Below are 26,775 nucleotides of genomic sequence, written 5' to 3' on the forward strand. Positions count from 1 at the left end.
AACACCTCAGGTGCTGATCCTTTATTAGGACGTGATGGAAGCACATGATTAAGTTCTACTGATGTCGATGAGATTGAAGTATATGCTTAAAGTTAAGAACATAAGAACGGCCACACTGGGTCAGACCAGTGGTCCATCTAGCCCAGTATCCCGTCTTCTGACGGTGGCCAGTGCCAGGTGCCCCAAATGGAATGGACAGAACAGGCTCATCCAGTGATCCATCCCCTGTTGTCCACTCCCAGCTTCTGGCAATCAGGGACTAGGGACACGGAGAGCATGAGGTGACGTCCCTGACCCTCTTGGCTAATAGCCTTTGAGGGACCTATCCGCCATGAACTTATCCAGTTCTTTTTTGAATACAGTTATAGTTTTTGCCTTCTCAACATCCGCTGGCAATGAGGATCCGCAGGTTGACTGTGTGTTTGGGGTGTGAAGAAGTACTTCCTTATGTTTGTTTTAAACCTGCTACCTATTAATTTCCCCGGGTTCTTGTGTTATGTGAAGGAGTAAATAACACTTCCCCAGTCACTTTCTCCACACCCGTCATGACTTTATAGACGTCTATCATATTTTCCCCCACTGTCTCTTTTCCAAACTGAATAGTCCCAGTCTTCTTAATCTCGCCTCATGTAGAAACTGTTCCATACCCCTATTCGTTTCTGTGGCCCTTCACTGTACCTTTTTAATTCTAATATATCTTTTTTGAGATGGGGCGACCAGAACTGCACACAGTTTTCAAGGTATGGGTGTACCCTAGATTTGTATAGTGGCAGGATGATATTTTCTGATTTATTATCTATCTCTTTCCTAATGGTTCCTAACATTCTGTTCGCTTTTTTGACTGCTACTGCATGTTGAATGGATGTTTTCGGTGAACTATCCACGATGACGCCAAGATTTCTTTCTTGAGTGGTAACAGCTAGTTTAGACCTCATCATGTTGTATGTATAGTTGGGATTGTGTTTTCCAATGTGCATTACTTTGCATTTATCAACATGGAGTTACGTCTGCCATTTTGTTGCCCAGTCAGCTAGTTTTGTGAGATCCCTTTGTAACTCTTCACAGTCTGCTTTGAACTTAACTATTTTGAGTAGTTTCATATCATCTGCAAACTTTGCCACCTCACTGTTGACCCCTTTTTCCAGATCATTTATGAATATGTTGAACAGCACTGGTCCCACTACAGATCCCTGGGGAGACCCTGCTTTTTACCTCTCTCCATTCTGAAAACTGACCATTTATTCCTACCCTTTGTTTCCTGTCTTTTAACTTCCGTCTTACCCCATGATTGGTTAGTTTAAGAGCCTTTGGTGAGGGATTTAGAGTAGCAGCCATGTTAGTCTGTATTCGCAAAAAGAAGGACATTGTCAAAGGCTTTCTGAAAGTCCAACTACACTCTGTCCACTGGATTGTCCCATATTTGTTGACCCCCTCAGAGAATTCTAGTAGATTGGTGAGACATGATTTCCCTTTACAAAAGTGATGCTGACTCTTCCCCAACAAATCATGTTCACCTATGTGTCTGATAATTCTTTTCTTTACTGTAGTTTTAACCAATTTGCCTCATTCTGAAGGTAGGCTTACTGGCCTGTAAACTGTCAGCATCACCTCTGGGACCTTTTTACAAATTGGCGTCACATTAGCTCTCCTCCAGTCATCCGGTACAGAAGCTGATTTAAGTGATAGATTAGATAGCACAGTTAGTAGTTCTGCAATTTCATATCTGTATTCCTTTTGGGTGAATACCATCTGGTCCCGGTGATTTATTACTGTATAATTTATCAGCTTATCATCAGTCTGGGTCCGTTTCTCAGATTTGTCTCTTGTGCTTAAGTGGTGTCCTGAATTGGGATGGACTTAAGCACAGATAAAAGTGCTTTCCTGAATCACAGTCTTAATAGTTAATGCTACAATTAATTTTAACATTTGTGCTTGAAAGACTTAATTTTTCACGTATGATATCATGCAGGTCAACGTATCTGTTTTACCGTGGATTCTACTAGTATATGATTTTCAGTTTGCCATGTGGCTACATTTCTTCACTAGGGACTTTGTTCACAAAAAAAGACGCAGTTATATTGAGATATCTTTTTCACACGTATTATCTAGGGGCATGAGACAGAGTAATAAGTATGGTGACATCCAAATGACCATTGTGTAGGTTTGGTATGGGCATGTTGGGATGTCAGTGGGTATCTGACAGACCAGTGGATATATGTGAACATCCTTGGTGGAGATGTGGCAACATTCCTTGTATGTGGAAGGAATGACCTCATAGAATAGAATATCAGGGTTGGAAGGGACCTCAGAAGGTCATCTAAGTCCAACCCCCTGCTCAAAGCTATCTCAGTGGTTTGAGCATTGGCCTGCTAAACCCAGGGTTGTGAGTTCAATCCTTGAGGGAGGCCATTTAGGGATCTGGGGCAAAAATTGGGGATTGGCCCTGCTTTGAGCGGGGGTTGAACTAGATGACCTCCTGAGGTCCCTTCCAACCCTGATATTCTATTCGATGATTCTATGAACCTAGCTGGAAAACATGATCTGCTATATTCCCATCGCAGTAACAAAATGATGAGAAGAAGAACTGCTACATCTCTCTCTCATACATACTTTCTCTCTCCATTCTCTGCCCCAGCCTCGCCCCAGATCTTGTCTGGGACCAACCTTTCCAAACATTGTTTTTCAAAGGAAAACTACAGATTTGTGTGTAGTAAAAAGAAAAGGAGTACTTGTGGCACCTTAGAGACTAACCAATTTATTTGAGCATAAGCATAAGCATAAGCTGTAGCTCACGAAAGCTTATGCTCAAATAAATTGGTTAGTCTCTAAGATGCCACAAGTACTCCTTTTCTTTTTGCGAATACAGACTAACACGGCTGCTACTCTGAAACCTGTGTAGTAAAAGTAATCATTCAAATTCAGTGCTGAGTTTCTATCATGCAAAAAGTGTAGCATTAGCATTTTTAACAAAGGTTAGGAAGCAGCAAGACTTAGGAAACAACTAATCAATGGGTTTCCAAAGTTGTACCTACCTGTTTTCCACACACATCCTTTTGACATGCAAGTGCAGGTCTCAGCATGTGCAGTGGATGCACTTGCAAAATTTGCCCAGGAGGGTGAGTTAAGAATCATGTGCGTTTTGCTGGCATAGGAATAAAATGTGGGTGTGGTTCTGTTGGGACTGCACAAAGCCTCCCGCAGCCATGCTGTTACAGTCTGGAGAGAGTAGAGCTGTGGGTCAGAACCACAGTGTGTGGCCTCATAGGCTGGAGGAGAAGCCTTCCAAACTTCCCCCTTCAGCAATGTCCAGATGTTCTTTCCTTCCATGCACTGGCAGTACAGCATCTACCTACCTTCTTATACTTGAGCCCATCACCTTGGTGTCTGAGCCCCCTGTTGGTTTTGCATTTCTACATGTGCAAAGTACTGCATAGAATGCAGTGGCATGGTCCGTCGTGCCCACCTCCCTGCGCTTTGGTTGGTCCATGTGATTCCTCACCAAAGGAGCAGTGGGGATGCGGCGCATGCCATGCCCTTCCACCTCGTTACTGCCATCTGAAAGAGGAGAAGCTATTAAAAATGGAGGCATCTGATGCCTAGCATCACCTTCTGGGGAGTTGGGTAGGTTTCGCCATCACGTTCTCCCTCCCCAGTTTAGACAATGCAGAGAATCACGTCACAGTTTATTTGCACGTGGCGTATACAATATAAAAGACAAGAGTCGTATTTGGTTTCGGTGCCACTAGAGGTAAAGATACAGAAATAGTGTGCTCGCTTACTCAGGACATATCTTGGTGTCCTGATCATGCTCACTGAGGTGTGGCAGATCTGTGATCAGTTACCTCTTCTATATCGTGGAGAGCTGACGCTCTCATTGTGCCAATGGCAGGTCATTGCTGCATTTTAAGTTTGAAACTCCGGGCAGCAGTTGGTTACTCGTTCAAGCTTCTAGCATCACTCGGAGTCCTCTTCATGCTTCAGACACAACATGAGACAATCCGTGTAAATACTTTTCTGTCTGTATTTCAGCTTTTCAGAGTAGAACAATGTGAAGGCCAGGGGAAAAAAAGATCTTGTAATCCCACAGCACCGTGTGCTGCAGCTATTTCAATTCGTTGTTAGTTTGTGGTGTTTGATCCAGTCTTGTTGTGGGGAACTAAAAATGATCTCTTCTGGTGCCCCAGCTGCTCTCTGATGCTGGTGACATGTTTTTTTTTGTGCTTGAATGGCTGACATAGTGAGGGGCAGCTGTGTGCAGCGAGGGCCCTGTCACATGAAACCTAATACTGCCATTCCTTTGCAAATTTTTACTCCGTAACTATTTCCCAAATGGCTACTTTAGGGCCTTTGAGAATTCACATGGAGCTGTCAGTTGTTATAGTAATGGACCCCCTGCTGCTGGATTGGCTTGGAGATATTTGTTCAGGCTTTTGAACAAACTCATGCTCATTAGATCCCCACCCACCCACACAAAAAAGGAGAGAGAGAGAGAGAGTTACTGGCTGAAGGTTGCTTTTTAAACATACTGGATGATCTGTTAAGGACTGGAGTGAGTGTGTGTGGGAGAGAGAGAGAGAACTGGAAAATTGTCCCCTTCTGTTATTTCTACATTTGTTTAAGCCACTTTAGTTTTACTTTTCCCTGCAAGCTATTTAGGTAAGAATTACAAGAGCTGTCAGTTTTCCCATTAGACAGTATGATGATCATTTGTGTCTTTAACAAACAAAATGTATTGTTCTTTTTTTTTTTTAAGGTAGGTGGGAGAGATGAAGAGGGCTTTGCCAAGCCAAGACACCCAGAACTTTAGAAAGAGAAAACTCATTAGTTGACATTTCTGGAACTGTGAAGAAGTCTAGAAAATTCAGCAACTAGTGTCTTTAGTTATTTATATACAAGTGTTCAAAAACCTGTTTAGGAACTTTAAGTGCAGAAATTATTATTCACTCATCTCAAGATACTATGCGACAGATTCTGCTCTCATCCTATTGTAAACCTGAGTAATTCTATTAAATTCAGTAGTAACTCCACATTTATGCTGGTGTTAGCATGATCCGACTGTGTCAGGTTTTTGAATTTGTTTCAACACCTGCCCTGCATGACTGAAAATTTGTTTAGTTCTAAATATCTTCTCAAATGTATTTAATTGCATTTCCAAATCACTGTTTCCTCTGTATTCTGAGCCAAATCACTGTTTCCTCTGTATTCTGAGGCAAATGGGAGGTGAATCTGATTCGCAGAGCTCAGTGGGGTGGGATGGATTCACCTCCCATTTGTCCCAGTGTACACGTGGAGTAACTCCACATTTATGCCAAGTAAACAAGAGCAGGATGTATCTAACCAAGGTGGATGGATGTGTAACTGAAGGCTTGTCTACACAGGGAGAATGCCTGGACATTAATTACTAACTCCCTGTGTGGACACTCACTCCATGCTAAGAGTGCCTTTGTACATACACTTGAAAGTGTATTAAGTTAAAGGATACAAAAGGTATGTCTACACTTAGTCAGCGTGCAGAGTAGACACTCACACCCAGCGGGCACGGGTAGCAAGAGCAGATTGGACAATGAGGTACTGCTTAGGCGAGTAAAGCACAAACATCAAAACCCTAGGGTCTGTTCCCTACATGGTTCTCTATACCCTGAAGCAGTACTTTCCACGTCTATACTGCTGTTTTTAGCAGTGCAGTATCCTGCTACCTCCCTTCTGCTGGAATCTTTTTCCACTGAAGTGAAAAGCTCCAGCAGCGGGGAAAGGCTCTGGCCACTCCCCACTGCCATAGGCTGCCTTTCCCTGCTGCCTGCCTCTGCCAGAGCCGTTCACTGCTGAGCAAAGTGACACACTGCAATGTGGACATAGCCTGCCTTTCACTGCGGCATGTAGCTACTGTGTCACGAAACCCATTGGTTGATGGAAACCAAATTTGTTCTGAGTTTCTTTCATTTGATCTGTTCTACAGTGATTGGTAGCCTGAAAGCAGAGACAGGTTATAGATGTTGTGATTATTTGAAGTAACAAAGAGAAAGAGAGCTTGGTACAGCTGCTGCTTATTAGAGCCTCCAGGTATTGTCTAAAACTCTGATTCTGCTTGTTACTGTACCTGGCATTGTCTACAGTGAGTGCCAGTTGTGGACGTCCTAGAAAGAGCAGCAGCATTCTAGATGAAAAGAGAAAGGAATTAGCAGCATCCTGAGGGAAAGGATGAGGATGATGAAATTGTATGATATTGCAGATATTGTTATATGTAACCATGCTTGCAAAAGAGATGCAGCATGTTAAGTGTTAAAAGGACTCAGAATTAAGCCTCAAATAAACCAGATGACTGAATAAAAGCAGTCTTGGTTCCTCTATTCCATATGCTGTAGACAGTTTTTAATATTACCCTAGGAAGAAAAATCCTGTTTTTAAGTCATTCCAGCTGGTCAGATCCTGGATGGTATGTTGCTTAAAGGAAAAAACAGAACAGACTTTTTAAATGTTGATTTTTTTTTAAAAAAGGTGCCCGAGGCGATCCTGGCAATTACAAGAATTAATAGGCAGCAGGTTTTAAACAAACACAAGGAAGTACTTCTTCACACAACACACAGTCAACCTGCGGAACTTGTTGCTAGAGGATGCTATGAAGGCCAAAAGTATAACTTGGTTCAAAAAAGAATTCGATAAATTCATGGAGGATAAGAGGTCTGTTAGTGGCTATTAGCCAAGATGGTCAGGCATTCAACCCCATGCTCTGAGTGTGCCTAAGCCTCTGACTGCCAGAAGTTGGGATGGATGACAGGGGATGGGATCAATCAATAATTGCCCTATTCTGTTCATTTCCTTGGAAGCATTTGGCACCAGCCACTGTCAGAAGACAGGATACTGGACTAGATAGACTGTGGATCTGACCCAGTATGGCCATTCTTACACTCTTATGACTTTCAGAACCTTAGATCATTTATGTGAATTTCTTGTCCCCAGGGACTTCAAGGAGAAAGATCACTGAAGTCAGTGGGAGCTCTTCCATTGGCTTGACTAGTTTTAGATAGGTTCTTATTCAAAAGATGTTGATGCATATTTAATAATAAAATATTTAACATGACTATAGAGTGAATTTTATACAATAGTAAATATTATAGTGGCAGACAGGATTTAACAGCTATTTAGAATTCCTTTTGTCTGTCTCCGCAAAGAATCTGACAATGTAAAATATTGTATTGTATTCTTTTTAACTTTGTTATTTAAAAATGAGTCTGACAAGAGCAGAGAAATTCAGAGATATCAGTTGAATGGGAGGATGTGTGTCTTTTTTTTTCCCATGTAGATCACTCAATTGAACTCGTACAGAATTGTTGTCAGCCAGTCTGAAAAACCCTGTTTATACACTTCTTGTCTCTTTTTATTTAGAAAGTGTAACAAAATAAAGTCCAAGGGCTTACCCCGACGTTTCCATGAAGTGCCACCTTCTGGGGAGAGAACAGAGAAGGGGAGCAGGTGAGGGCGGTACAGGTTGGGTGGGGAGTTTTTAATGCCTGGGGTGATTTACTCACTATGTATGTATGTATGTGAAATTAACCAAATTTGTTCATTCAGAATTCTTATTCTGAAATCACCTGTTATATATGCCAGATTCATTTCTGCAGTAACCCTCTTGAAGTCAGAGGGGTTACACCACCGATAAGTTTGATCCATTATCTTTAAAATGGTCAAACTTCATATTAAGGCTCTATTTATAGCTGGTTTATAAAGGGTTAACAAACAGTGAGTTTCGGACATGCATAATATGTGATGCTGATGATTAAGGTGTCACAGCAGGCCATAAGGCATGGTTATAACCGTATTGGATGCTATAACAAGTTATGTCAATTGAGTATTTATTAAAACATCTATTACTCATTTATTTACCCTTTGTAAACTCTTTTTAAATGGAACCTTAATATAAAGTGGGACTTTTTAAAAGGGTGATGAGAAAATGGGCCATTTAAAAAAGATTATTAACTGTCATTGTGACTCTTTTGTGAAATATTTATATTATTTTTTAAGATTAAAACATTTTGCAAATAAGAAAAAAACGACAGTATAGCCTCTTTCTCTCCCCTGCTCCAAGGAACAGTTTATTACCCCATCCTTGTTTGAGCTGTTTCTGGGTTATATACTTTTATGTGATGCTCTAAAGAGTCTCTCTATTTGTATAATATGGTGTCTCATAAACAGATCAGTTTCAGTCAGGTAGTACTCTCCTGGAAGAACTGTGAATGAAACATCCGATAATACAAGTAGATGCATCCTGAGGTCCCAGTATACATTTATTGTAAAACAGTGAGATAACAGAAGATGCCAGATAAATCATGTTTTTGTCCTTTCCATGTAACTGTAAAGTGTAATCATCTAAGGGCCATATTCTCAATCCCATAGCAACATTCAGAGTAATGTTAACACTAGTTAGTTTCACACCATGAGGCACTCTGGGTATGAATTTATAGGGTTAGGAATGTTCAAATCAATCCATTAGTATACGTAGCTGAATGCATAGAATGGATCAGACCGCTGGATGAAATAATAAAGAACAAGAGTAATCTTATCTTAAAGCTTCCTTTCTTAATATACAATCATAGTCATAGAAGATTAGGGTTGGAAGAGACCTCAGGAGGTCATCTAGTCCAACCCCCTGCTCAAAGCAGGACCAACCCCAACTAAATCATCCCAGCCAGGGCTTTGTCAAGCCGGGCCTTAAAAACCTCTAAGGATGGAGATTCCACCACCGTCCTAGGTAACCCATTCCAGTGCTTCACCACCCTCCTAGTGAAATAGTGTTTCCTAATATCCAACCTAAACCTCCCCCACTGCAACTTGAGACCATTTCTCCTTGTTCTGTCATCTGCCACCACCGAGAACAGCCGAGCTCCATCCTCTTTGGAACCCCCTTTCAGGTAGTTGAAGGCTACTATCAAATCCCCCCTTATTCTCCTCTTCTGCAGACTAAACAAGCCCAGTTCCCTGTGCATACGTACACCAAGAGACAGTCTCTGTCCCAAAGAGCTTGCAGTCCAAACAGAGAAGGCAGACAAAGGGTGGGAGGGGGAAGCACAGAGGGGAAAGTGACATGCCTCAACATCCCACAGCAGCTGAGTGGCTGAGCCAGGAATAATACACCTGTCCCCTCAATCCCAGTAGAGTACCTTAATCACTAGACCACAGTGCTCCACCCCATATCCCCAGCGCACTTCTCATGGTCCCCAACACACTGGCTTGTTCTAGGCCTGTGCCGGGCCCTGCTCTGCAGGGCTGCAGAGATCCAGAAATTCTATCTATATGCCATTCGCAGTGTACTGTGGGCCCTCCCCCACCCCTTGTGTGCTAATAGGGGTCCAGTGTCCAATATGGAGGGCCTTTCATGGGCTCTGGATTGGGGTGAGTCGCTCACAGTACATGGAAAATTGAATCCTCCTCTGTTCATAAATATGGAGTATTAGCACAGGGCTTTGTGCTCTGAATATGAGCTTAGCACTTTGCAAGGCTGCAGGAGGGAATAAAAAGCTCTCTCAACCCATCCTGGGAAGTTAAAATGGCCATTCTCACCATTTTAGCAACAATAGAATCTGTGGTTTGTTAACCAGGTTTCTTCAGTTGTCAGGCTTGAGCAGTTGTTAATTTGTAAGAGGTGCTGGGGCTTGAGGAACTAGGTGCCAGGGCGCTAGCCATTTTTTTATGTTCATAAGTGATGCAGCAAGTCCAGAGGTGCCGGGGCTCAGCCCTGGCACAAATTAAGCACAGGGCTTAGGGATTTCATGTAGAGATGGGGCAGTTGCATGCCAGAGAGGTAACTTGCATCTAGAATCTGAGAGCATTTCTGAAAGCCACCTGCACTGACAGTTTCATCCCTCATGCTTAGCCCATGTTGGTCAGAGAAGCATGGAAGCACAGGTTCTAAAAGAGATAACAGAGGATGCAGGGAGAGAACTGGAAAAATGGGAACTTTTAAAGACTGCTGCTTGGATAGTATCTATTCTTCTGCTGCTGCCAGCCAATGACATTACAAACTAATGATGCTGGAGGAAGGATGTGATTGGATAAGGGTAATACATGCTACAGTATTTTACTCTCCTATGTTTTCTAATCAGAAGTACTCAGTTCCTAATCATGGTAACATTCATTGCTACTTGGTGTCCATATTACAGATGCAAAACAAAACCTAGTCCTACCTCATATCCTTCATTTTCTTGGGTTTTGAATTATTTTAATAAAAGCTTCCTCGCTCTTTCTTTCTCTCTTTCTCTCTCTCACTCATAGCACCAAGGAGCCCCAGTCATGGACCAGACTCCATTGTAGAAATACAGAACCAAATGACAGTCCATGCCCTAAAAAGCTTACACTCTCAGTATAAGACAAGAGACAACAGATGGATCCAGACAGACCGATGAGGGAATACAAGAAAACAATGAGACAGTATTGGTCAGCATGATGGGGAATGGTCTCTGCACACCAGTGACCTAACCGTTGTCAAGTTTTTTTTGTAGAAATCATGGCAAAGGAGAGTTCTAAGGAGGGATTATATATACCAGTCTCATTTACATTCCCCATTTGTATTTTTTGTGCACCTCAGTATTGCACTGGTTTTGGAGTGTCAGAGGTGGTTATTCATGCGTCCTGTTCTCCAAAACTTTAGCGACGCAGGGTGCGAAAGTTAAAGCTGACTCTAGGCTTCTTTATCTTGCATGACCGGCATTTACACAGCAGCAAAACAAGAATCTCCTGACCTTGGCATCATTACAGGCTTCATCTTCATCCAGATGAACTATTTCTCACCACTCTCTTCACTGTCTTTAGCCCTGAAGGGCTTTTCTTTCAATCTGTGTCTTCTTCAACAAGCTCTTTTTGGACTTTGCATAAGAAGAAATCCTACTTGTAGTCTCAACTAATGGTTGAATTCCCCAGTTTCCTAATGACTATATGTTTGTCTTGCACCCTTGCCTTTTCCCTTTTGGGGGAGTTGAATCTCCGATAAAATATCAGTGGCATTTAGTTTACAGACCTGTTTTGAACATGTTTTGTGATATTTAGGGTGACACGCACCCATCAGATTTGATAGCAGTTACTCATGTTTCATAATAATTCAGGGGTTTTTTTCTTATTAAAGAAACTTTATTAAGTAACACAATTTGCATGTGGAAATCAGCCATAATTTGATTCTGGTGATATTTAATTTAATACTATACCTATTTACCCAGGAAGATTAATTATCTCTCTTTGAGATCAATTCCAAGACACATAAAAAAATTAAAATGTAAAAAAAAAAAAACCGAATGGGCAAGGAATAAATTATTCACTTTTCTCAATCATGAAATACAGTTTCCGTTTTCCAAAGGAAAATATAGTAATTAGGGAAATTTGCAAATGGAAATTAGCCCTGTATGGTCTGCCTATTTATTTTGGTCATTTAATGAAGTATTTAATTAGCATTTATGTAATTCATGTTTCAATATAATCTATTTTATAATTTCAAGTTTAAATATAAAATTGAAATGGGCTTAATGCAACCTATTGTTCACATGCAGAGCACCTAATTTGATAACATAGATATGAAGATACTGAGACTGTGAATTACAAAAATTCATATTTTGTAAGGATGCAATCTACATTTTCTGAAACTGTGGGCTAAACTGTTATTTTTTTAACTTTTTCTAATTTGCATACATATTAGTCCCTGTTTAAATGATGTGTTAATTCTATTCATTAGACTTCAGTAAATGTGTTTAAGTCTCCAGATAATCAAGCTTAGGTCCCTGGGAAGTAAATTATGGACTTTCATGTTAAAAAACCTATTGTAAACGTGACATTTATCACCACTGAGCCAACTTATGTGTAGTACTTGGCTACAGTCAGTAGGGTAAATCCAGTCTTTCTTTCTGACGCTTATTGTAATGATTATGATCTCTGAATAAGTAGCTGGTACCAGGCCCTTAGTGTCTCTTCAGAGATGATTGGGCACTTCAGAAACCACTCCACTCACGATGTGTTCAAAATGTGAATTCAGCTCTCCTGGAAAAGAGAAGCTTAATTCAAGCCCGAACGCAGATTGCTTCAAGGAGAGAGAATACCAAAAAATTTTCATTCCTGAGGACAGCAATGCTTAATGTGGGGGCTGAGGTGACTAGAAGTCCTTGAATGGCCATGCTGATGGGGCCCCACAATGCATCTGGCCCATCCCTAGTTCATGATTGGTTTTTGCTCTGAATCTGAAAATCTTTAGTCCTCATACCAGAATCATAGAAATTGCCACAAGGAAGCAGATTTTCAGAGTCCTTGCTTCCAGGTCCCTCCATCCTCCACGGACTGTAGTGAAGGTGGAAACAATCTGTTTATAATAACATGCTATGGGAAGAAAAGGGACTAGGAAGTGGTGTTAGAGTTACATGACTTCAGTTGCCTATTGATTTGCCAGGGCTCATGTTGGGGTGACCCCTGAATGATGATTACACTTGGAGATGCCATGTGTGCTCTGATTAATAAAAAATGTGATGGCAAAAAACGTTCTTATGCCATTACAGTGAGAAAATGCCTACTGCATTGCAAGGCCTATATGTTAATTTACATCTGCTCTTGGAGCGTATGGGCCTTCTCAAAAATCCGTGAAGAAAGATAAAAGGGAATTCATTTGAATGTTTGTAGAAACAGAGGTTTAGAGTTCAGTATCACTATTTTTGTTATCTACAAAACTACATGGAACAAGTTCCCCATTGTATAGTTTAAAGCAATAGATAGAGTCTACCAGAAAGGAAGCTTGTTGTCCCTGCAGTATAGTTTTATACCAGATGCACAGAATTTTCTAGCTGAGGACAAGAATAATATTTTATGTACATTCAGAGCGGCTACTTTATCTCACAACATCTGAATACGTATCTCCTCCTTCTCTGTCGCATTCTGCTTGAGAAACAGCTGGGCACGTTTGAAGGTATGAGGAACGCTCATATTTCACTACTATTTATAATACAAACCCATAGGCAGGGCCATTGGGAAATGAAAATTCCATGTTTTATTATGGATGGAAGGTTCCTATGGATTGTGGTGTTGCAGGATTACAGATCTTAAGTTTTCATTTGGTTTTGGAGATCTCCTTCAGAGTGCAAGCCAATTCACTTTCTACATCTCTCGAGAGAACTGTCCTTTTACCTTGCAGTCTTCTCAAAAGGGGCTTAATTCTGAAGCCCAGTGCTAACATTAACAATTTCACTGCTGATTATTTTATTGATAATGTCCATTTTATGTGGATGGATTCGTTTGAAAGCTCTGGTGGCCAACACAGGTGAGCTTGGCAGCTGCAAAACTAAACACTGAGCCCAATCTTGCCTAAACACATTCTTGGGCTTACATTGCAGGAAAGGAGGTTTAGATTAGACATTAGAAAAAACTTCCTAACTGTCAAGGTAGTTAAGCACTGGAACAAATTTCCCGGGGAGGTTGTGGAATCTCCATCATTGGAGGTTTTTAATAGCCGGTTAGACAAACCCCTGTCAGGGCCGGCTCCGGGCACCAGCGTTCCAAGCAGGTGCATGGGGCGGAAGTTCCTCCGGCTGCGGCGGCAATTTGGCGGCAGCTTCTCTGTTCCGCCTGGTGCAGCGGCAATTCGGTGGCAGCTTCTTCCCTTTGCCGGCCGCGGCGGCGGTTTTTTTCACTGCTTGGGGCGGCCAAAACTGTAGAGCCGGCCCTGACCCCTGTCAGGGATGGTGTAGGTAATACTTAGTCCTGCCATGAGTGCTGGATGACCTCTCGAGATCCCTTTCAGTCCTGCATTTCTATGAACTTGGAATTTCTCTGAGAAATTTCTAAACAATGAGGGCGACACTTATGCCTTTCGGAAGACAGTGGTGCTGGAATTTGGGGTAAACCCCAACAGGGATTTCATAGAAGATGTTCTGACTCTCATCTGGCAATGCCTCCTTGAGCTGTGATAACTTAAGGGAGGAAGCCCTAGACTTCCTCGCTGCAGTGGAGGATAACAAGGTGTAGCTGAGCCTTGAAAATAGCTTCTCCTTTGAAGGCAGAAACAGGTAGATCCTGCCTACCACTGTTATAAGGCAGGGTAGGGAGTTCTCAAGATATAAGAGGCCGGATTCCTAGTTCATCTATTCTTGTGCTCCACACAGGAACAAAGGGTCAGCAAAAGTGGCTTTAAATCACCTTAGTGCCCCATGTGAGCAGCTGCCGACACCTGGTGTAAGTTTAAGCACCCGCAAGCCTCGCTCAACGGTGCCCAAAAAGTGGGAAGGCAGCACTAGCTGACTGCAGGTAGTGGTCAGAACAGCTGGGGAGAGTTCTGATTCAATATCTTCCCCCAGGGAGCCCTGTGCTCAAAGCTCCTCCCTCACCCTAGCAAGACCCCAAAAAAGAAAGCATGACAGTAACACCATTCCTCTTCCCATAAGCCAAACCCACCCCCAGGCACAAGAGCACTCCCTATTGCGGAAGGTGAACGCTTTATCATTTCCATACATCCGCATACAGTGACTGTGTTATTGTGTGTGTGTGTGTACCTTTTCTCTCTGCCCTGAGAACATCACATCTCATTGGTGCATTGGAACAGGAGAGAGTGAGTTTGTTTGCCAACAAAAAAAAGATGTTAATTAAACACAGCATATTCCGCCACACGTCCTTGTGAAAAAAAGATTCATTTATTAGTCAGCTGAAATTATCTGGCACTGAACATCTTGTGCTGATGTGACAGGGTTTGCTTGCTCATATAAAAGCTGTTCAATTTGTCCTTTTATAAGTGAGAACAATAATTGCTCCCTTTCCAAACTGCAGTGTGTTCATGGTTTAAAAAAAAATCAATTGTGATCTGCAACTACAGATTTGTGGACATGTGCCCAAATGCAACCTGGAGTAACTGGGTGCAGGTCCCTTGGATGTGTCTGGGCCAAACACAGTGGTGTCATAAACAGCGATGAAAGTCCCCCCTTCGTATAATACTCCTGGGGGCATTCTGCGCCAAAAATTTAAAAATTCTGTGCCAAAAAATAAAAATTCTGTGCACAATATTTTAAAATTCTGCAGATTTTATTTATCAAAATAACACTACATCACACCAGTTTCAATTATTTTGGTAATTTATTTCAAAATATCTGTCAGCAAGTATGTCTGTAACAATACAGGCACACACACAAAAATTCCCCCAGGAGCAGAGAGTTAAAGAAACCCCTATGACAACCCAGTTCCTGTTTCTCTGCCCCCTTTCCCCCCAGAGCCCAGCCATGCCCCCCCTTGCCCAGATATCCACACCCCTTTCCCCTCAGAGCCCAGCCACGGGGGCCCCCCCAGTCCAGACACCCACCCCCTCTCCCCCAGAGCCCAGGGATCCAGAGGGAGAAACAGCCTGATGCTTGGTCCCAGGCTTGCATGGAGTTTCCTGCTTGCGGCCCTCTCCTTCCCTCAGAGCATGCTGGGAACTGCAGCTGCCAGGAGCCCTCTAGCTCCTTTCCCCCTCCCCCTGGCAGTGTCTTCTATGTCCGAGCTGGGTCTGCTGGATCCAGTAGCCCCTAGTAGCTGCCAGCAGCACTGCAGCCCCTTTCTGTGGGGGAAAGGAAGTTCTGCGCGCACAGTGTTAATTTCTGCAAAATTCTGCATTGTGCCGTGGCATAGAATTCCTCCAGGAGTAGGTATAAATTGGTCACAAACAGAGGTAAGTGGGTGCAAATTGCAAAGAACTGTGACACATTAAAAATACCCAGATTAAATTTTAAAAAAATCCTCCTAAAATGAGCAATATCTACAATATTTGTCTAATGGCGAGAATTGCTGAAGTTCCTCTGGTAAGAGTTCATTAGACAACTCTCAGACTTCCTGGACCTCTGCAAAGAATTGGTCCAACAAATGATATTTAAAACCATAGTATGCAATAATGTTAGGGTAAAAGAGCTCAGTGTCTGGACGGCTTTTTCGAGTCCATTGTGGAAGTATAACTTTCTGTGCTATAAATAAAGCATGTGACAAAAATCACCAAGTTGATTTATCCATCCTGTCAAGTTGGCTGTAATCAGCTAGAAGACAAATAAATGGGTCAAAAGGTATTTCACACTTGAGTGATCTAGACAAGAAATCACAGACCTGAAATCAAAAGTCTGAGACACAGCTATCAGAGAGAATGGTAAAATGTTTCTATATTTAATCTGTGTTTTATATAGGCTTCATCTTGCAAAATTGCTCAATTTAAGGCACAGGTATAAAACTTGAGGGAAAACGTTACTGAATTTCCAAGACCTCAACAGAGATGAAAATTGATGGAGTGGATCACTTAGTAAAATCATGAACAGAAGACTACAGCTGTGCAAAGGCTATGTATCAGTTAGATGGTATTCCTTAGAATGGGTGTAACAGCCTTAATAATTGTTATCACTCTATTGGTCGCCGGGCTATAATCTAACCTCTCCACCAAACAGTACTAAAATTGCTACCAGAGATCACATAAGAATGTGGAGAGCACATACAGATGAGCAGGGGAAGACATCACGAACAAGATTATTAGGGTCATAGGTATTACAAAATAGAATAAGGATCAGAAACCAAAAAATCGTGGACAAAATTATATCTGCCTTTAGGGTCAGAGATCACTTTATGTGGGGTGAATGGAAAAGATTTCTGAAACCAAGTGACTATTCCCAGTTCTCTAGTGGAGAGCAATGAAGAGGTACCTGGCCCACTGGCTCTCTTTTTAACACTAACATTCAGAAACATTCACGTGTTTCTTGTTAAAATGCAGCCTCCAACGTATACTGCTTTTTACCCCCTAATCTTGAGACAGTGCTACAGTAACCAGTGTTAAAATTAAAGGAGCAGAGATTTAAGAAATCAGTCAAAATAAAGTAGAATAAAGCCTACTCGCCTATGTTCTGCAAATATGAACATAAAACATATTAAAGAGGGTCTGTTGTTAAGGGATCTAAACACAGACAGCCCTATTGGTAATTAATGGAAATGACTTGAGTTTCCTATCTTGTATCTCACTCATCTGAAACTCAGTTTTATCTTTAATCAGAATATTCATTTCAATATGATGATTCTTTTTATTAGATGTTTCAAAACACAGATTAAGGCAAATGGAAGCTAATGCATTATCTGTGCACATTGTATCTCTGCTCAAAACAGAATTGATCTGGGTATGAAAGTAGTTTCCAGTCCTCAGTTTAATTTTGACTGTTACACTGATCTCCGAAAGGCAGACTATCCTCTGCTACGAAATTGAAAATTCTTGACTTTTCTTGACAATCAGGGGGTCTATTAATACATGTTTCTAAATCCCACTGTAATATTTAATGATGTTCCTTGATCTTTCAATCCTTTTGCATAACAAACATCTTTTCCCTTAACAGGAATACTCACAGCATTTTGAACCAAGGGATAGCTCTGAAACTTTAAAGATGTTCTTGTTTCTTTTTCCTTTTTATAAATATTTTGAAAAATGTTATTCTCCCTTCTCACTCTGTGCCATCTTTTTCAAACTCATTCTTGATCTTTGACTGAGATAGTACAGTCACCAATGCCTCTTGAGGAATTAAAGTATCAGCAAAAACACTTGGTTATAAAATTTCTAGAATTTTTTTTATTGGAAAATTATCTGGCCAATGTTTATTAGGTCTGGGAAAGTGGGTAAGTCCAAATAAGCATTGTCTTCATTTGCCCATTCTTCTTAATTACACTTAGCTTTAATAATGCTTACACTTTTTTGGTATTCATTTGATCTTTCTGGTGTAATGAGCGTAAAATCTTTTGGATTTGTATTAGAGGATTGCTGCTGTTTGTGGGGTTTGTTTATTTGTTTGGAAAAATCCATGTAAGGAGCAGTTGCCCTATCGACTACTAAAGCTGTTGGGCAGACCCTTAGCTTTTGTCAATCAGCAGCAATCTGCTGGCTTCAGCGAAGCTACGTCAGTTTAAAACAGCTGAGGCTATGGCTCAATATTCCCCCCACAATGTTTCATTGAGCACTAAGTTATTGTGGTGTGTCTGATATTTGTGTTTCCTCATTACACTTGTTAACCTTAGAATACAAGAAACGCCTTAATTAAAAGAAAAGGAGGACTTGTGGCACCTTAGAGACTAACCAATTTATTTGAGCATAAGCTTTCGTGAGCTACAGCTCACTTCATCGGATGCATACTGTGGAAAATACAGAAGATGTTTTTATACACAAACCATGAAAAAATGGGTGTTTATCACTACAAAAGGTTTTCTCTCCCCCCACCCCACTCTCCTGCTGGTAATAGCTTATCTAAAAAGAAAAAGAGTACCTGTGGCACCTTAGAGACTAACCAATTTATTTGAGCATGAGCTTTCGTGAGCTACAGCTCACTTCATCGGTGTAGCTCACAAAAGCTCATGCTCAAACAAATTGGTTAGTCTCTAAGGTGCCACAAGTACTCCTTTTCTTTTTGCGAATACAGACTAACACGGCTGTTACTCTGAAGCTTATCTAAAGTGATCACTCTCCTTACAATGTGTGTGATAATCAAGGTGGGCCATTTCCAGCACAAATCCAGGGTTTAACAAGAACGTCTGAGGAAGGGGGTGGGGGGGTTAGGAAAAACAAGGGGAAATAGGTTACCTTGCATAATAACTTAGCCACTCCCAGTTTCATAGATTCATAGATATTTAGGTCAGAAGGGACCATTATGATCATGTAGTCTGACCTCCTGCACAACGCAGGCCACAGAATTTCACCCGCCCACTCCTACAAAAAAAAAAAACCTCACACCTATATCTGTGCTATTGGAGTCCTCAAATCGTAGTTTAAAGACTTCAAGGAGCAGAGAATCCTCCAGCAAGTGACCCGTGTCCCATGCTACAGAGGAAGGCGAAAACCCTCCAGGGCCTCTTCCAATCTGCCCTGGAGGAAGATTCCTTCCCGACCCCAAATATGGTGATCAGCTAAACCCTGAGCATATGGGCAAGATTCATCAGCCAGATACTACAGAAAATTCTTTCCTGGGTAACTCGGATCTCATCCCATCTAATAGCCCATCACAGGCCATTGGGCCTATTTATGAATATTTAATTACCAAAACCATGTTATCCCATCATACCATCTCCTCCATAAACTTATCGAGTTTAATCTTAAAGCCAGATAGATCTTTTGCCCCCACTGCTTCCCTTGGAAGGCTATTCCAAAACTTCACTCCTCTGATGGTTAAAAACCTTCGTCTAATTTCTAGTCTAAATTTCCTAGTGGCCAGTTCATTTCCATTTGTTCTTGTGTCCACATTGGTACGGAGCTTAAATAATTCCTCTCCCTCCCTGGTATTTATCCCTCTGATATATTTATAGAGAGCAATCATATCTCCCCTCAACCTTCTTTTAGTTAGGCTAAACAAGCCAAGCTCCCTGAGTCTCCTTTCATAAGACAAGTTTTCCATTCCTCGGATCATCCTAGTAGCCCTTCTCTGTACCTGTTCCAGTTTGAATTCATCCTTCTTAAACATGGGACACCAGAACTGCACACAGTATTCCAGGTGAGGTCTCACCAGTGCCTTGTATAACGGTACTAAAACCTCCTTATCCCTACTGGAAATACCTCTCCTGATGCATCCCAAGACGGCGTTAGCTTTTTTCACGGCCACATCACATTGGCATCATAGTCATCCTATGATCAACCAATACTCCAAGGTCCTTTTCCTCCTCCGTTACTTCTAATTGATGCGTCCCTAGCTTATAACTAAAATTCTTGTTATTAATCCCTAAATGCATGACCTTACACTTCTCACTATTAAATTTCATCCTATTACTATTACTCCAGTTTACAAGGTCATCCAGATCCTCCTGTAGGGTATCCCTGTCCTTCTCTGAATTGGCAATACCTCCCAGCTTTGTATCATCCGCAAACTTTATTTGCACACTCCCACTTTTTGTGCCAAGATCAGTAATAAAAAGATTAAATAAGATTGGTCCCAAAACCAATCCTTGAGGAACTCCACTGGTAACCTCCTTCCAGCCTGACAATTCACCTTTCAGTAGGACCCGTTGTAGTCTCCCCTTTAACCAATTCCTTATCCACCTTCCCATTTTCCTATTGATCCCCATCTTATCCAATTTAACTAATAATTCCCCATGTGGCACGGTATCAAATGCCTTACTAAAATCTAGGTAAATTAGATCCACTGCGTTTCCTTTGTCTAAAAAATCTGTTACTTTCTCAAAGAAGGAGATCAGGTTGGTTTGGCACGATCTACCTTTTGTAAAACCATGTTGTATTTTGTCCCATTTACCATTGACTTCAATGTCCTTAACTACCTTCTCCTTCAAAATTTTTTCCAAGACCTTGCATACTAAAGATGTCAAACTAACAGGCCTATAATTACCTGGATCACTTTTTTTCCCTTTCTTAAAAATAGGAGCTATGTTAGCAATTCTCCAATCATACGGTACAACCCCTGAGTTTACAGATTCATTAAAAATTCTTGCTAATGGGCTTGTAATTTCTTGTGCCAATTCCTTTAATATTCTTGGATGAAGATTATCTGGGCCTCCCGATTTAGTCCCATTAAGCTGTTTGAGTTTCGCTTCTACCTCAAATATGGTGATGTCTACCTCCATATCCTCATTCCCATTTGTCATGCTACCATTATCCCTAAGATCCTCTTTAGTCTTATTAAAGACTGAGGCAAAGTATTTGTTTAGATATTGGGCCATGCCTAGATTATCCTTGACCTCCACTCCATCCTCAGTGTTTAGCGGTCCCACTTCTTCTTTCTTTGTTTTCTTCTTATTTATATTGGTTTTAATTCCCTTTGCAAGGTCCAACTCTACTTGACTTTTAGCCTGTCTCACTTTATCCCTACATGTTCTGACCTCAATAAGGTAGCTTTCCTTGCTGATCCCTCCCTTCTTCCACTCCCTGTATGCTTTCTGCTTTTTCTTAATCACCTCTCTGAGATGCTTGCTCATCCAGCTTGGTCTACAACTCCTGCCTATGATTTTTTTCCCCTTACTTGGGATGCAGGCTTCCGATAGCTTCTGCAGCTTTGATTTAAAATAATCCCAGGCCTCCTCTACCTTTAGATCCATAAATTCTTCAGTCCAATCCACTTCCCTAACTAATTTCCTTAATTTTTGAAAGTCAGCCCTTTTGAAATCAAAAACCCTAGCTGCAGATTTATTTTTATTAATCCTTCCATTCAGTTTGAACTGAATTAGCTCATGATCACCTGAGCCAAGATTATCCCGTACAACCATTTCTTCAATGAGGTCCTCACTACTCACCAAAACCAAATCTAAAATGGCATCCCCTCTAGTCGGTTCAGCAACTACTTGCTGAAGGAATCCATCAGCTATCGCATCTAGGAAAATCTGAGCCCTATTATTATTACTAGCACTCGTCCTCCAGTCTATATCTGGGAAGTTAAAGTCTCCCATGATCACACAGTTTCCATTAGTATTTACTTTATTAAAAACATTAAAAAGGTGTCTGTCCATATCCAAATTAGATCCCGGCGGTCTATAGCACACCCCAAGCACTATCCCAGGGGAGGCTCAGACGTTCTTGTTAAACCCTGGATTTGTGCTGGAAATGGCCCACCTTGATTATCATACACATTGTAAGGAGAGTGATCACTTTAGATAAGCTATTACCAGCAGGAGAGTGGGGTTGGGGGAGAGAAAACCTTTTGTAGTGATAAACACCCATTTTTTCATTGTCTGTGTGTATAAAAACATCTTCTGTATTTTCCACAGTACGCATCCGATGAAGTGAGCTGTAGCTCACGAAAGCTTATGCTCAAATAAATTGGTTTGTCTCTGAGGTGCCACAAGTACTCCTTTTCTTTTTGCGAATACAGACTAACACGGCTGTTACTCTGAAACCTTAATTAAAAGTGTCTCCTCAGTTATACCTCTGGCTTAGCTAGAATTGTGAAGAGTCGATAATGTATCAGCACCATTAGGAACAGAATCTCCAAATGTACTGATCACTAAAGAGATTTAATGATTCCCCAGACCTCTGCCTCAGAGACCCCTATAACATATGAGGTTTGTTATCTGTCCCTGCACAAATCTCGGCTTCTACAGACATGGATGTGGAAAGAAGACTATCTGGATACCAAAAACTCTGTCCTTTAGTGTGAGGAGCAGATTTTGTAAATTTTCTTACTGGAGTACTAGCATTAAATGTTGTATTTCTTGTGTCCCCATCAACTCTGTCTGTCAGGTACTAAACATCTGCTGTTCTTTTCTTTTGGCATCTGCTACTCTTGTGTTATGTTGATCAAAGGGTCTTCTCAGTACATTTGGAACCAAATTTTAATAAGAAGCTATAGGATTTTCCCAAAAAATTTTGAAATTCCCTTTTCTATGTAAAAGGCAAACTATAAAGACTTTCCATGTTATTCACATCACTCAAAAAGAAAAACCTGCCCTAAATAGTCTGAACTTGAAATATGCCAGAATAGTCTTGGGAAGATTTTCCCAGTCATCTATCCATCTTGACTCCCATCAGCAAATGTATCTTTCCAGTCTAGAAAGAAAGAGGGAACTACCTTCCCATTGTATGGTTAATTATACTAAACAAATTTAAGAATTTGTGAGTTCCAGTTAAAAACGGCCAATGCCTAAGAGCAAGATGAGAACTAAATTTTAAGTACATTTAGTTGCATGCATGTCTAGATCCAAAAGCTGGTTTGGTGATCACCCAAGGGACACTTCAAATAAATATCAAGTAACTGTTCTGTTTTCTTATTGTAATTTAAAGAAAGGATAATCCTTCCGGCCGGAAAAGCAGGTCTCTTGTATTTTGGAAGCATTTACTGTTTTCAGGTGCATGTTCCAAGCAGAAAAGCAATCTCTGCTACTCAGTGTTAACAAGCCTTTTCTGAATTGCAATTTTTATAGGAAAGCTTCTGGCCCCAGTGAATCCGAGTTTGTGAATTAAAACATGAAAAGAATGCACCCAGTTTTTGGACCTGGGCCATATGTACTTTAAATTTAGAGTTAGTTTTCCTCTTATTCTAAGGTATGTCTCATTGGATATCTTTATAAAACTAGCTACTGTGTACGAGTCACACAAGCTCATTCTGTTGCTGGTGTGGCAAAATAAGACCCAACTCTTGCAAACAGATGTGTTTGGGGCCTGCACAGAGAGAGTCTTCATTGGTCACAGGAGTTCTTGCAATTACTGTACAGTTCTTCACTTGGAGGAAAATATCGCTGCCATTTAGAAAAGTTTTAGGCTACCTTCTGATACCCTGCTGTAGTCAGGGTGTTAGAACTGAACATTTTACTGAACTACGTAAGCTATCATTTGCTTGGATAACTGAATCTCTCACCATTTTAACCAGTAATGTACAGTGTAGAAGATACAGTAGCTAGGCAGTTGCTAGCTTTGCAGCATATACATACCCATTGCACTAAATACGTCTGTGGCTCAGAGAGAAACATGTGAATGCCGATACGCTTTTTAGTACCTTACCTATATCCCATTTTTAAAGATGCTGTTAAAATGCTGCCCATAGATTTTTAAACCCTGCTTTCTCGTCTAAATCCTCTGAGTGGCAATGTATGTGCCTGAGATCATACTCTCGGTGGAAAATACTGAGGAGAAAACCTCCTCGGTCACATGTGAAACTGCTGAGTGTAATCAACACAGATGTTGCAAGCTATTGATTAAAACTGGGGGAAATTCTGACTCTTCTGGCTCTGTCAAAGGTCACAAAGATAATAATTAGTTACCAAGTGTTACAAGGGTTAGTGTCATCACAAATAAGATTTCCCAATTGCCTTAGCTGTTCTCAGGGGACACTAGAAAGATGGGAGAAGGAAGCATGGAAAATGGGTTAAACTAAGATTTATCCACTTACAATTTGCAGTTGAAGAGCTTTGTAAATGCATTACATCATTGGCCACCTGGACACTTTTTGGTTGTACATCTGATGATGTTAGGAATGGGAGAGGGTTTGTGAAATCAAGTCTTTTGTGCATGTGTCATGCTTTCTGAAGCTTCAATACCTTTTTATAAACGTTTATTGCATACTGACTGTGTTCTGCGCTGTACACTACATAAAGGGAGACAACCCTCGGCCAAAGGAGTTTACAGTCTAAGATTATTCTGTATAATCTGTTGGCATCAGGGGAACAAGGTTTGCAAATGAATCCTTTGTTTTTAACATGGACACCTCTGCAATAGACTGTAAATACTTGTAACCCATGCCTGCTCGGTGTGGCACTCTGTCTCCCTCTAGTGGTGACTAGGCCAGCTAGAGATTGATGAGCCTGCTGCAGCCTTGGCTAAGAGACATAGTACGGACCACCACTTATAACGCCAATGCCCCTTGGTGGGTCAGCAGCAGCAGGAATCAAACCTGGGATCTCTTGAGCTTAATGCACAAGCTTCTACTGCCTGAGCTAAAAGACACATTTCTCTTAGCCAAGGCTGTAGCAGGCTCATCAATCTCTAGCTGGCCTAGTCACCACTAGAGGGGGACAGAGTGCCATGCCAAGCAGGCAGGAGTTACATACTAAGGCCTGGTCTACACGGGGGGGCAGGAAATCGATCTAAGTTACACAACTTCAGCTAAATGAATAACAGCTGAAGTCGACATACTTAGATCTACTTACCGCGGTGTCTTCGGCAGTCGATTTATTGCGTCTAGACTAGATGCGATAAATCGACCCCCGCTGAATCAATTGCTGCCCATCGATCCAGCCGGTAATGTAGACATGCCCTAAGTCAGCTATCCTTCTCTGCCAAAAAATCACAACTCCTGATTACCAAATTGTTTTTTCAGGTGGAAAGTTTTAACCTTTGATGTATTCTTTCAAATGGACCCTATCTTTAATTCTCACCCACTTCCTCTTATCCCCTGGTTTTATTCCCTCCCTTCTACACGCTAGCTACCACTGACATTTACCTTGTGCAGCAAAGACATGTGCAGCAGTGCTTGAGGCAGAGAACAGCAGGGCTCTGATAAGCAGACACAAACTGTAGAAGGCTATCCCCACTTTTCACTTCTGTAGCTTTGAGTGTATACGATTCGGAGAAGGTGTGTGATAAGATGCTGTGCCATCCTCTGCTGTCTTGCTAGCAGGGTGATCCATGAAATAAGAATCTTTATATTTAAATAAAAGTAACTTCTATACTTAGCTACTGTTCTTTCTAGAAAGGATCCACAGTAAAAATAACTCTGCTGTGTGATGTATCATTTCAACATAATACACTTCTACTGTTAATATGAATTACTTTGTTCGCCCCGTGTTGGATGAGAGATCTATGTCACACAGGAAGTGAATGCTGCACACCTATAAATCTTTCACTTCAACACTGTGCACAACAGTGGTGCATTTTTCTTGCCCAATTCCTTGTTCACAGCCATATGTGTATATTTTGAACACACAAACCATTCACCTGTTTGGGGAAGAAAAAATGACCTTGCTTGCCTATTTGATAGGCATCAAATGGCTTGTTTCTTTTGGCCTCTGGAAATGGCATGATGAGCTACTCCTCCACTGAGAAAGTGATCTGCATGCTTCTTCAAATACTTTCAATGTCTGTATAAAACCCACAAACGTTAAACCTGTTTAGCAACTTTATGATTGCTTTTGAATAGAAGAGTGACAGTAAAGGCATAGACGCTAATTGAATCACCAAAATGTTTTTTTTTAATTACTAGGTAAACAAGATACATTTCTTAACATACACTGAAGAAATTTTCATATCAGCAAAAGGGGTACCCAGTTACTGAGCACTGTAAAATGTTTTTAGGTTACTTCATTCTTATTGCCTAATATCTTTTAACAGTGGTTGTCTTTTCCACAAAGTGCTTTCCTCTTAATTGTGAAAAGTGTAGCTTTTCTTTCCATCTGCGGAAAGGTGATTAGCAGAGCTTGTGTGATTCTGAATGATCAGAGGGCTTGGGAAAAGCAGAGGAACTGGTCTAAATGATCAAGTGTTATGTATTCTCTCAAGTGTTTGTTATGCGGACTGGTGTAATTTTTTCAGCATGCTGACAGAGAGAGAGAAGGTTAGCCATTAGCGAAATAATTATACAAGGAGTACTAGAAATGCCTGCTCTATCTAACAGAACATCCATTTTACAAACATAGGGCCAGACAGGCCACCTTAGTGAACATGTACTCAGCCAAGGAGTCCCATTCACTTCAGTGGGACTAATTGGGTGTGTAACAACTTGCTACTGTAAGGAAATACCCATAGGAAGTGTAGTGAAAGGGATAGTCTATTTTTATGCCATTGTATATAGACAAAGATTCCAGAGCCTTGGCACACTCTGTTCAGATACTGTATTGGCCTCTTCTAATCAACACTGCACAAGAAAGACAAGGTGGGGGAGGTGATATCTTTTATTGGACCAACTTCTGTTGGTGAGAGAGACAAGCTTTCAGGTTTACACGGAGCTGAAAAACAAAGGTGATTTCCCAGCCCTGAAGAAGAGCTCTGTGTAAGCTCAGAAGCTTGTCTCTCTCACCAACAGAAGTTAGTCCAATAAAGATAATATCTCGCCCAACTTGTCTCTCTAGTATCCTGGGACCAACACGGCTGCAACAAGAAAAGAATAACAGGCAGAAATTAGTTTGTGAGGAGAAGGAAAATCATCTTCATGAGAGAGACCCAGGAGAACCAGCCTTATATAGATGTAGTGGGAAATTTTCCTCTTGTTCCAGCACTATATTCACTCTTTGTTTTATACATTGCCAGGTTTACGTCATTCCACAGTTTGTATGTGAAGGCAGCATTCTCTGTGTTACCTGTCTAGTATCTGATATCTTTCTGTTTCTGTTTGGAGGAGGTTTCTTCAGAGTGCATGTACT

The 26,775-nt window shown here is 41.2% G+C and overlaps 1 protein-coding gene across 7 annotated transcripts in view; it reads left to right on the plus strand.

Annotated features, from left to right (window-relative positions):
• PTPRG (protein tyrosine phosphatase receptor type G) overlaps window positions 1-26,775 on the plus strand; it is a 610,647-nt gene that overhangs the window by 516,919 nt on the left and 66,953 nt on the right. For 3 of the 7 annotated variants that reach the window (XM_037903820.2, XM_037903819.2, XM_043550712.1), the window contains exon 14: window positions 7,384-7,470. The exons of the other annotated variants lie outside the window; for them this stretch is intronic. In XM_037903820.2, coding sequence (XP_037759748.1) covers window positions 7,384-7,470 — 87 coding nt within the window. The remainder of the gene's footprint in view (window positions 1-7,383; window positions 7,471-26,775) is intronic. 7 annotated transcript variants of the gene reach the window in all.

This window comes from Chelonia mydas, chromosome 7 (genome assembly GCF_015237465.2).
Source record: "Chelonia mydas isolate rCheMyd1 chromosome 7, rCheMyd1.pri.v2, whole genome shotgun sequence".
Lineage (NCBI taxonomy): Eukaryota > Metazoa > Chordata > Testudines > Cheloniidae > Chelonia > Chelonia mydas.